We start from the raw sequence: 12597 nt of genomic DNA on the forward strand, positions 1-12597 counted from the left end.
GGTCTCTTCACATTCCTCTGCCAGACAAATGGTCTCCATTCAGCCAAGGTTATTGCTGCTGTTTATTTATTTGACTTTCTTTATCTGTGTAAGTGCCCTTTAGAAAGTCTCAAGATGTGTTTGTATGTGAACATTTACATATATTTTCCAACAAGTGGGGAATAGCAATATGTTCGAGATGAAATGTTTGCAAACAGCAAGAAAAGATAGTTAAGATAGTTGTTAATGTCATCTTTAGGTGCATGTTTTTCTCCTACAGCAAACCCCAGCTGCAGAATTTTTTTTTTCTCCTTATTTAAATACAAAAGAAGGTAGTGTGCTATACTGCAATGGAATTACAAATATAAAGAGAATGTTAACCCCAAAATCTGCTCCTCCGTTTCCAGTGAGCGAAGAAGAAGAGTTTGAAATGAGAATTTTAAACATTTCACATGCAATACAACAGACCGTTTATTGGCATGATCTGTAATATTTATTTTCTGAGTTTAATGAATAGGGATGTATTGATTTTTGAGAGAGATTAATTTCTCATATGATATCTCATCCATATTTAGAGTAGAATGTATCTATGAATTGTGATTGCAGTTCTTTTGTTCCTTTTAGTCCTCAAACAAATGTGTAAATGTAGATAAAAGGAGTGATGAATTATTGTTGAACACATTGCCGGACATCTGAAGGTTTGCGTTGACATTATGATCAATGAAGCCTTTTCATCATGCTCTCATATCTGCCTGAGAAACTAGGCCAGTGACCACCTACTGGTGGGAAAAAAAATCATCTCATATATGCATATACCCACTTTTGATCTTGAACATTACTGTATGTTTTACCACAAGGAGAAGAGATTAACTCAGATTGATTTATTCTCTTTGACTTGTATGCCCTTGCATGATGTGTCAGGAACAGTAATACAATATGTCAGTGTTAAACAAGATAAGATCCTTTCACATCATTACTCATTGTTTGTAAATGACTTCACCCCTAAATGGTTTAGACTATTCAGGATGAGGTTGAGCTAAAGGACTTTAGGCACACCGACATAACTTTCCAGCTTGAATGTGGGGTTAGCGTACGTACTGAAGCAATTACAGTATAAAAACATTGTTGATCCTTTCTAATCAGATTCGGTCATGCCTCCTCTTCTGTGATTACGTGGAGGACAAAAAAGCACAGAAAGCAAATGTGTGCCAGTAGTGTCTATTGAGACATCAAGTAAACTTACTTGATGAAAATATATCTTTACATCTTTCTTTTGGATGGTTTTTAAAGGCTGATAGACTCAGAAGGCTGCGTGCACGAATCCTCAACTGTGAGTTAAAAGCTTACTCAGTCAAAATCACAGCACAATTACAAGTATCCCTGCATAATTTCATCTGGAAATCTTGCACACAGCACAGAACAAAATACACTGCTACCCCTTACCCCAACAACTCTTTGCACGGACTTGCCCAAAAACGGAAATGATAAATTTATAGACTCCCTACATGTATGCAGGGGCTTTGAAGACTATGCTGCAATGAAGCAGTATGCATAATGCATGAACTTGCTTTTGAACACCATGCCGCACCAAACGTAGTAATATTTTCTCTTTTTCCTCTCTCACCCCTTTCCTTCCTCTACAGCTTCCTTCCTTATTTCCACCCCTCATGAGCCGGTCTGTTACAGCCGCGTCCATTGTGTCGCCATTTAATTAATCATTGCTTTTGTGCTTGAATTGTGAATTGTAGCCTCAGGGAGGAGGAAGGGAGAAAGGGACATTTTAGGGGGGAGAAAGACAAGTTGTAGCCAGAAAAGGCCCTGTCAAGATGAGACTAGCTGCTTGTTAAACAATATGATTTGTGCTTGTATACAGTACAGAGAGAGAGTGCCTGTTGTGTTCTGTGTTCTTTCTCAGTTGGGTTAGGGTTAGGGTTAATCTGCCAATCGAATTACAGTAATCAAGGGACAAACACAGTGAAATGTCAATCCTTAGTTATGGTTTTAAGGGTGAGCATCTGCTTACCTGAGTGCTACCTTCATCAGTTTGTGTTTACACGTACTGTACTGTATTCCACCTCATATCTCACACAGTATTCCAACAGCAAGAGACTAGACCAGATGAACTGAGATGCTCTGTGCTTCCTTGCAGTGCCATTTGGAGCCCTCACAGCACAACAACGCTCAGCATGCAAATGGAGCGCAGGATGTTTGTTAATTATCTGTGTTCGCGTCAGGGAGCTACACACTGTCTTCTGAAGTTCTCGCGCCTCCGGCCTCTGCTGATTCCAGGCGGCTATTCAAAATATTGGGCTTGTGTTGGCTAATTCCCAGTCAGGGCTGAAATATTCAAAGCTTTCACAAGCCACTCATTTTTTTACATTTTGTTTTTTCTTGTGTGTGTGTGTTTGTGTTTGTGTGTGTTGCCCTCAACAGAATGTCTCCCACATCAACAACATAGTGAAGCAGGTGCTGCTGATATTCCCGCATTTCTGTCTGGGCCGAGGGCTGATTGACATGGCCAAGAACCAGGCGATGGCCACACTCTTCAGCAGTTTTGGTGAGAGGACACAACTAATCACTGAGAGAAAATATCCATCTTAATAATTACTTTAGCTTAATGTGAAGTTCTAAAATTATAACAAAAGTGCAACTGTCTGCCAATAGGATGAGAAAATAAATACAGAGCAGAAATGTAAGTTACAAAGCCTTGACATGCTTTTCTTTCAATAGAAACCAGATTTATGGTTCACTAATAGAGCTTTCAAGAGAAGTAGAATGGAAATGTCAATACTTAATGAAAAACAAATACGAAACATGGTCTGAAAACATTTTCCTTGCCAGAATCAACATTGTCGCTCTTGCATTTGCCTTAAATAGCCCTTGGAAAACATGCTTTTTTTAAAGGGACCCTATGCTATTTCATTATAACATCCTAGCTCTTTATCCCACCAGCGAGAGGAATATTTGACCAGTAACATAACTCCCAAACCTCCTCTAGGGTCATACACTCCATATGCTAAATTTAGTCAGGCGAAAGGAAGAGGAAGGGAACAAGGTTGTCGATGTTGAGCTGGGGTTGAGGAGGCCATCAAGAGGCAAAGAGGCACATGAAAAGAGGAAAAGTAGTCTTATCTGTAGAGAGATGGAGCAGGAAATAGTGGTTTGAGGAATCATTTGCGGCAGTAGCGGAGAGCAGGAAGAGAAAAGCAATCACAACTTAAAAGGGCTAGTGTGGAGTGGGGCTATTTACCAGAGAATGAGACTGAAAGCGCTTTCATTTTTGTTGTCTTCTTACTCTTCTCCCCCTCAGGCTCAAGGGTTGTAGAAGCTGAGAGGAGGAGGAAAAGAGAGAGCAGAATTGAAAGTGATTAGAGTGGGGGGCTGTCACTGGTTTACTTACGTGTTCATTAGCCAAAAGAGCCTTCAACATGAAAAGTACAGGATGTCAGCGATTTCCTTACATGACTTCGGTGACAGCGTTTTTTTTATTTTTTTTTAGGCTAAGTGGTATTTTAAACTGCTGGCTTTCACCAATGAATGTGTCTAAAACTCACTTCAAAGAAATGACAAATTCCAGCTCTCCACTAACTTTTGACAAAGATATATTTGGCTGTCCATGAAATAAAACACACATCTGGTAATTCCTTTTTGTTTTGACAATGTTTCTGCTAAATCATCCTGTGAACTTGTAGATAATACATGACTAACCTGAAGTGACACACACTAATAATCCATTAATTTACTTACCTTGCCATATGTGTATTAAATTGGTTCATTTCCATATCATTTTATGTTTAGTTTTTTTCCTTCACTCTCTCCTTTCTTTTATCAGGGGAGGACCGATTCAAGGACCCGCTTAGCTGGGAGATGGTGGGAAAGAACCTTTGTGCCATGGCCATTCAGGGAGTTGTCATGTTTGCCGTCACAATCCTCATTCAGTATAAATTCTTCTGCAAACCAAGGTAACAGCTGCTGTCAACAACTGTTAAATTAACTGGAAATTGTCTTAAGGCCAAAAACAGTTTAAAAACTCTTAAATTCTTCTGTTCATTGTTGACCTCACTCTTCTTACTCATTGCTTCTTCATTATGTCTTCAATGTACAGTACCAGACATATGTTTGGACATACTTTCTCATTCAAATGAATGGGAAAGTGTGTCCAAACTTTTGACTGGAACTGTATATCCTTTAGTTGCATCTGTACTGTATCTCCATCTGTTCTGTGTTATTTCTAGTCTTTGTTTCACTGAGATAAACCTTATGTCTCCTATTCAAATCCCATTTAAATTAGTCATGTACTGTATATTCATTTTATATAAAACATCTGTTTCGCCGTGAATGTATTTGGCAAATACTACCCAATTTACTTTTTTTCCCCTGTCTACTTCCTCCAAAAGCATGGTTGGCATGGAAACTAATTCATGTGGCTTCTGCTATTTATGAAAATTGCAGAGATTGTTTCACTGAGTTTAAACTTTGACCGAGATAATTTGTCTCGTGAGTTCATGTTAATTTTAATGAAGGGTGTTATGCCAACTGTGGTTGACTCTCTTTGCCAGGCTTATTTCAGCAAAGTCATTATCTGCGGAGGAAGAGGATATCGATGTTGCTCGGGAACGTGAGCGGGTGTATGAGGGCAGGACCCAGAACGACCTTCTGAGGATCTGTGATCTGACTAAGGTAATGTGCAGTGCATTTTTCACCTTTTGCTAAAATGTTGCTTTAATTGTACTGAATAGTGCTTGATGTGGGTTTTCCCATTTTGTTATTTCAGTTTGTTTTATGTTTTATTGGTCAGTTATTAGCTTTGATCCCACTTTGATAAACTCTGTCTTCTGGACTCTGTGTTATTGGTGGAGCCAAATCTGAATATAGTATTCGGAAAAATCGTATTAAGTTGCAAGTTAGGTTGCAAACCCAACATCTCCTTCTTTACTGCTTCAAATTAAAAGGTTTGAAATGACTAAATAATGTCCCTCAGTGAATTAGCTCAGCTTGAATACTGGCACTAAAAACTGGTCCAAACAACAGCATATGGAATATTTGGAGCTCTTTGTTCAGCAAATCAGTTAATGAATAATGCAGGGTGGAACAGTACAAGCAGAAACAGCCACAGTGATGATGATATTTGATGAAGAGCTGCAGACAACCAGCACACCCCCAACAGGTAAACTACTTATTTTACTTTATTGTACTGTGTAATGGTAAAACATTCGCAGTGTGCCAGCTCCACATAAAGAAATGTGTCACAAGCTGGCGTCAGCTGGGTTAGACAATAGAAAAAAAACGTTGGATTCAGAGCAGAGCAGTCTGAGGCCTGTGCTTTTTGCTCACAAGGATTACTTCTACATACATTTACCTCATTTTTGACACTTTGGCCACATTTAATATGATCATCTGACATTGTAACATTATATATTTGTATATATAAAACTGAAAATAAGTAAATGCATAATAACTTCCCTTTAATTCTGAGCATTTTATTGTATTCATTGCATATGACTTACTATGTATTTATGATTTTTTTAAATTAATGTTTTAGTTCCTCATTCTTAGTTATACTATTACTCTAATTCATATTACATTATTACACTAACGTGTAACCTTTGACAAAAAGAAACATTTCAAGCAATTAACCCCAAAACTCATACACAGTTTTCATATTGTTTTCTGGCATTATACAACCCTGTACGTGCAGTTACACCCTGCACCAAAAAAAAAAAAACCCTGATCATCGCAGAAATCACCTTTATCTGTGCCTGTGAGGGAGGGCTTTTGAAAGTTTGTTCCTCCACCTGCACCTGCATTATTCAGTTTGCAGAGCAAATGAGAAAGACAGATTGGTAGCCTGCAGCTGTGCACGTTCATAAACATAGTGAGTGGGCACAACCAAACAAAATTGCATTTTAAGGGCTGAAAGGTCTGTGCTCCTATACAGTTCTGGTCCTCCCTGCCTTGCGGTAGGTGAAGTTGAGCGTGACAGTTCGTGCCTCAACACCACCGGGATTAACGCTTCATCCATTGGCAGATGTTCCTTCCCTGTGGGTGGCGCGGCAGCAGGAAGTGTCACCGCAGCAGCGAGCTCCAGTGCAGACATCTGGACGATCTAACAGCCTTTTGCTTCTTAGCACCTTTTTTCACTCCTTTACTCCCTCGGTCTTCTCAGTGTCACCATGCTTAATCTTTCACTCATTGCTCATGAATGCAGACGTACCCCATGTCCCTTGGGTAATTATCAAACAAGCGTTGGGTAAAACAGTTGAGCTTGTAATGTATTACAAATCATCTCACAAAGTGAAAAGATGTGGCTGGTTGTGGAAATGTTCCTTTTTCAGCAAAAACTCACTGTACTGTAAATACAGCTTTAAATAGTGCTTAAGAATACATTAGATTTGATTTAGTTTCCCTGCTGTTTACAAACAGCTGAGCTATTGTTCATGTGCACCTGCATGGTTGACAATATTTCTTTCAGAAGAGACACAGTGGCCCAACATCACACAAAAACGGCAGTACAGTGGCAGAAGGCATCAGGATTCTTCCTGCAGTGCCCTCATTGACTCCCACCACAGCTGTGCCCCATCCATTTGGGGTGTAGATAACAAATTGATCAATGAGCACATGGCTTCGGTGGCCATGCACCACAGGATAGACCCTGTCATAAATCTAAGCATGCCTCTGAAGCGATCGACAGGCCATCAATCATGTGTCAGATTTCCGTTCCTCCCCTTCCTTTTTCTGCTGCTCTAAACAGGAGCGCCTTGCTAGGCGCCCCACCTGCTAGCCTCCACTTAGTCACTGTATTAGCGTCTGCACTGTAATCGATGGAGACTGTAATGGAAGTGTGTCAGTCTTTGAGCATTTTCAAGGCCCAGTGCTGTCATTTTAACCTTCCAGTCATTCACTAAGTTGACAGAGAAAGTTTTCAAGTACTGACATTGGCTTACATGTCTTTGATAGTATTTTCCCCTTTTTGCCCCTCAGAAATTACATTTTTGCAGCACTCAAAGTACCGCAAGACCATATGCTGCAATTACCATTATATGAATGCTAACTAGCAAGTGAAAAGAGAAGTTGAATTACATATCCCAGAGTAATGGATACATGGTTGAAAGATTCAGCTTCTGTCATTCCAAGCAGTGGTTGTACAAATGAAAACTTGAAAAAAGGAGACCTTTCCTTAACATACACAAATCCAAGTGTTGTCACAGTGGCAATGCTAACATGTTGAAGCAGGTATAATGTTCACCATGTCACAGTCCTAGCTGTCATTAGGATACATTTAATGATAAACCAAAATGTTAGATGAAGTGAAATATGATGCTAGTGCTTAAGGAGCAGTTAGGGGATCACCAAAGTGTTAGCAACTCAACCTGTCGGGAATATCAATTTCATGGCAATCCAATAGGTGACAAGACTCAACACCATAAATGAGAAGTTTATGGTGTTGAGAGGAAAAATCAGAGGATCATTGTTTGGGAACCATCAACATCTTTACAAAATGCAATAAGAATTCATCATGCACATGTATAGGAGATGTTTCACTGGATAAGTCTTGTGGCACTAGAGGAAAAATCAGCATTGTTCAGTAGAATTCATTCTCTGGGGACTAAGAATAATTGTACCACATTTCATGGTAATCCATCATATAATTGTCAAGAGATTTAACTAAAAGACAAAAATGTCAACCTCATGGGTGGTAATGGAGGAAAAGTCAGAGGATTAGTATAGTCAGTAGGCTCAATCCATCCATGAATGTCAGTCAGTGGTGGATTGACCAATAGACCGACATCGCTATCCCTATGGAAAGCACATTGGGTTGCCATGGTGTATGAAGTGTGCTACATAAATAAAGCTGCCTTGCCTTGCCTTGCCTTGCCTTGCTTTACCTTGAGCCATGCAGCATGGTTAAAAAATATCAGTAACAGTAACCACTTTTTAAACTAAACTAAAAAATCCAGTTTGATAAATGTGTACTTGAGTTCATCTGATACGGCTGTGGGTGTATAACAAAGAAGGTTGAGAACCACTGCCTTTGCATACATCAAGGTGGCACCTCATAGAACTGCAAGACATTTTTAGGATGGATGGACCTCATGGTAGTGAGTCCTTTTGAAATATAGCATTGCTAGTGTCACGGTTTGCTACCTGAGGTATAACACTCAGCACTCAAATGCTTGCGAGCTTCTAACCTGAATCTACATTTTAGGTTTGCACAACTGCCACCATCACATTCTCTCAGCTGTCTCATCTGATTAAACGTCTGCATGCTTATCGTGACAGCTGCCTTGGTGCTTGAGTCGGAGGGGAATTATCCTTTAATTGCCTTCCTCCATACATGTATCTGGCGCTTTGATGTAGCTTTAGCACTGCAAACTATCACTAAAAAGTAGTATGTGTAATCCAGGTTGATAAGTACTTAGTGCAGCTGCCAGATGGCACTAAAAAAATGATGGATGTATGCACCTCCTGCTTTTATCAAATGCTTTTGATGTGCCAACTGTAATAAACACAATGTCACTGTCTGTCAGGTTTAAAGTGGCAGTTCTAAATTTACATTTGCCCAGTAGCATTACAGCTGGGACAGTTGACTTTTTTAATGGATATTTGGTCCAGAGATTCTGTACAGGAAATCTATTCTATATACTGTCACTTTTCTGTTTGAATGAACAATCACAGTTTCAATCTCTGACACTTCACTTACCTGCATGTAAACACATACAGCACACATGGAGGACTATGTTTTACAACTTTTAAAAATTGTAATATAAAAACAGCCACTCTTTCATAACTCAAAGGGGCACAGTGCTGTCCTTGGTTTTGAATTTTAAATGTTTTAACTGTCACACTCAGCAACAACAACAAAGGCCTTGTCTTGTCTTTTCATGCAAGTGCAAGGCAACGCTGCTTTCAATCCACTTTGAAAACATATCAAACCCTAACATAGTCTTGGATGTAGAAAAACACCTCGTGCACTAAATACCTCATTTTGTTCAACGTTTGCTTGGTATTTTTGTTTTTTAAGTATCAACAAATCCCATTCACTTGAAGTGGAGGATTCTTTACCACCTCTGGAGAGATCTTCAGAAGATGTAGACTCGAATGCAAATGCGTATGGATGAGGCCGGTCAGCGGGAGGGTGGAGGTGGATGTAGCGTGGAAAGTTTTCAAGTGAGATGTGGGAAAAAAAAACATCAACCACTTTTTTTTTTCTTTTCTCGTGTTGCTACAAAATCTTAGCAGGATACTGACTCACAGGCAGAATGTGAGAGGTTTCATTCTCTTCTTGTGTCTTGAGAGATGAGATTCTGCATTTCATTTGGTCCAGTTTGCTGTTTTTAACCATGGTAGCAGTTCTAGGGTTGTCAGTGTTGGTATGTCTGGCAATCGGTTGCTTATACCACCAGCAAATTTGATCTTAACTTCACTTAATGATAGCATGCCTCCAAAACTAATCACCACACTCCCATAATTTCAACATATCAAAATATATTAATTATACAGTGTATATTAGTTAAAGCTGCACTGATCAATATTTTTCGATTAACGAGAGGTCAAATGACCACATCTAATGTAGAAGAGGTCGCTCACAGTGAGAATTACCACCCACATATGCATTTTTCTCTTAGCTCTAAGTAGTATTTTATTATCTTTTGGATCATTGGTTTGGTTTGGTTGGCCACCCACTGCTATGGAGTGTGTCATTGGTGTCTTTGCTTTTCCCTCACAACCTGCTTCTACGCCTTGTTGCTTTAAGTCTCGTTATATATACTTATATCATGTTTAAATGACTTCTTAAAGGACAATGTTGGAGTCAAGACAGTGTGCTTAATCACCAAAGTCACCTTTCTGCGTATTGAAACCACTAAATGTTGCTGCACTTAAAAGTTGGTGTCCATATGTGAAATATTGAGTGACTTGTGAGTGTGTTGAAGGTTATTGAGGGTACTGAAGAGGTGCTCAAGGTGGAGACAAATTTCCTCATGAATACTGTCACAAATACTAATGTTAATGTCCTTATTTTTCTCCCTCCTGTGCAAGCGCCTCCCTTTTTTTTTTTTTTACCTTTTCCCATCTGGCTCGCTCTGAATTTTGCAAATTATCCCCTCTCGTTAAAATTTGTTTCTTTCACTCTCTCTGTCTCTCTCTCTCTCTCCCTCCCTCTTTTCACCACCTGCTTCTTCCATCTCACCTCTTCCCTGCTGCACTGGTCTATCGCTCCATATTTTCTCATGCCATCCTCACTGCTATCTTTCTCACTGTCTGCACCCCACCCTTCCCTGCCCCCTGCCTTCTCTCTCTTTCTTTGGCTGGCTGGTTGATTCATTTTATTGTCTACTCCCTGCAGGTATACCCTCGGAAGAGCACCCCTGCTGTGGACAGGCTATGTGTGGGCGTACCTGCCGCAGAGGTGAGCCAAATGCTACTGAATCACACAAGCACCTTTTCTAGTTTGTAGTTTGTTTGCTTTTGCCTGTGTAAGAGGACTTTCTTCCATTTACACATTTGATTCTAGTCAATCTGCATCACTTCTATGGCAGCAATAATTTCCTCCTATGGCTGTTGTGTTGCCACTGCAAATACAATTTGGATATGAATTGACTGAAATTAGACTCATTCAACAAACATTTTGAATATTATAATAATATGACATTTTCTGTCTGGATTTTGATTTATAGTCTGCAAGATTTGAATTGGTGTTTGGCTCAGTTTTGCCTTTATTTTCTTGAGTCGAATCAGAACATCATCCAAGCACTGCTTAGAGAAAGCGTTAGGAGGAGCAGTAATCTCCTTATTGGGCTTGTTTGCTGCCATTACATTGTTGCCAAGCATGTGTGTGCTAAAAACACACAGGCAGGCAACTAGAAGAGCATTGCTAGAGCAACAGAGCCTGTGTAGAGAAGGCATGAGGTCCCTGTGATGTCAAGTTCAGTAAGCTTGTTAATTAGCAGCAAGGAATTAAACTAATGAAATCTAATGCGACTAAAGAAACTTTGAGTTTTGGATATATCTGTGTAAAATGTATTAAATCTCAGCGTGAAGCATCCTTCATTACAACATGTTACACATGCCCATACATTCATACTCACACACACCACTGGTAACTTGATTTAAACATAATCTGAAATGCTGACAAGCATTCGTGCTTGGTGGGCTTTCCGATGGTATCCAACCTCCCTGCCACTGTTTACCCAAAGCCCAATGTAAATGCCAGTGGAATATTGTGAATCACAGGGCTCTGCTGATCACACACTGCATTTCCATGCATTATTTACATCAAGCTTAGCCCTGTTCTATGCATTCACAAGAACAGGTCACAAACAAGCAGGGATCAATGAATGACAGAAATCAAATATTTATTCCGGAGCCAGAGCCCCTAAGGCGGGTCACATGACCACAGGGCTCCGCAGAGACAACTTCCTGCTGCATGCCCTCGAGAGAGAAAAAAATACAATCAGCAGTATCGGCGAGAAAAGAAGAAGTGTCTGTTGTAGCAATTTACAGAGGAGGAAAGTAGCACTGTTGGGGACACTCTGGCTTTTACAGTATTTGCTCTTGGGTGCCTGATTGAGTGTCTGTTATTTTGTTTGAGTACAGAAATATGTCATATTGTTATTTTGCTAAACATTGAACCAGTCATGCAAACTCTATAAATTAGTTTGTGTTATTTGCGTTAAACAAATATCTGTACAGTCTATGGATGAACTTAATTAAAGGGGTTAATGGATGATGTTTATTCAAAACAAACGCATCTACATACAGAATACCTGTAATGCCATCCAGCACCATTATCTCCTGTCTGTTTAACAATGAGGCTTCATTCTACAAAACCCAGTTCTCTTAAACGAGGCCTCCCCATTGTCTCCACCAGTGTTTCGGCTTATTGGGAATCAACGGGGCTGGGAAAACCACCACGTTCAAAATGCTGACAGGAGACATCCCAGTCTCCGGTGGAGAGGCCTTCCTAAATGGATACAGGTGAGGCGCTAAATCCCACCAGTGCACCAAGTAACTCATCATAATTAGCCACCCAAGATGGCTGCTCAGATGGGGATCGGGTTGAGGTGTGGGTTGTTTTTTTTTTTTATAGCTCACAGCCTTTCTCCGCTACTCTTGTTCTGTATAACACAGCTTTCCGTTTCTCCACCTCACACACCTTCCATCTTTGTTTTTCTTGGCTAGGTAATCTCGATTTCTCTTATACATTGTGCCATCTCTGCCTTTTCAACTCTCATGTCTGCTCACTGCGATATTCTCTGAAACGCAGAAGACTCTGTTCTCACTTTTTTTCTGCGTCTTGCACATCTTGCACATATCTCATTCCTTTTCACATCCTTGCCTTGTACCTTGCTCAGTTTTTTTGTTTCTGCCTAACACAATCAGGTATAAGAAAATCTTTGTATGTGCCAAAGAAATACCTTGACACATGCAATATGAGACTCAAGCACTTGAGTGAAGGAAAACTTGCTCTTCCTTATTTTTAGGAACAAACAACTGTGTTCCTTTGCTTCAGCCTTCATGTCTAAGGCAGCATATCTGAGCATGGTGTAGTGTGAGCTGTGGTTGGTTTTGCATCACCGTGGTTACTACAGTTGTTCATAAATACATCTGGTAATTGAC

General features: G+C 40.0%; 1 protein-coding gene across 1 annotated transcript in view; it reads left to right on the forward strand.

Annotated features, from left to right (window-relative positions):
• LOC128384387 (phospholipid-transporting ATPase ABCA1-like) overlaps positions 1-12597 on the forward strand; it is a 136343-nt gene that overhangs the window by 99905 nt on the left and 23841 nt on the right. The window contains exons 39-43 of the mRNA XM_053343934.1: positions 2413-2536; positions 3812-3941; positions 4539-4659; positions 10325-10387; positions 11849-11955. Coding sequence (XP_053199909.1) covers positions 2413-2536; positions 3812-3941; positions 4539-4659; positions 10325-10387; positions 11849-11955 — 545 coding nt within the window. The remainder of the gene's footprint in view (positions 1-2412; positions 2537-3811; positions 3942-4538; positions 4660-10324; positions 10388-11848; positions 11956-12597) is intronic.

The sequence above is a fragment of the Scomber japonicus genome, chromosome 22 (genome assembly GCF_027409825.1).
Source record: "Scomber japonicus isolate fScoJap1 chromosome 22, fScoJap1.pri, whole genome shotgun sequence".
Classification (NCBI taxonomy): Eukaryota; Metazoa; Chordata; class Actinopteri; order Scombriformes; family Scombridae; genus Scomber; species Scomber japonicus.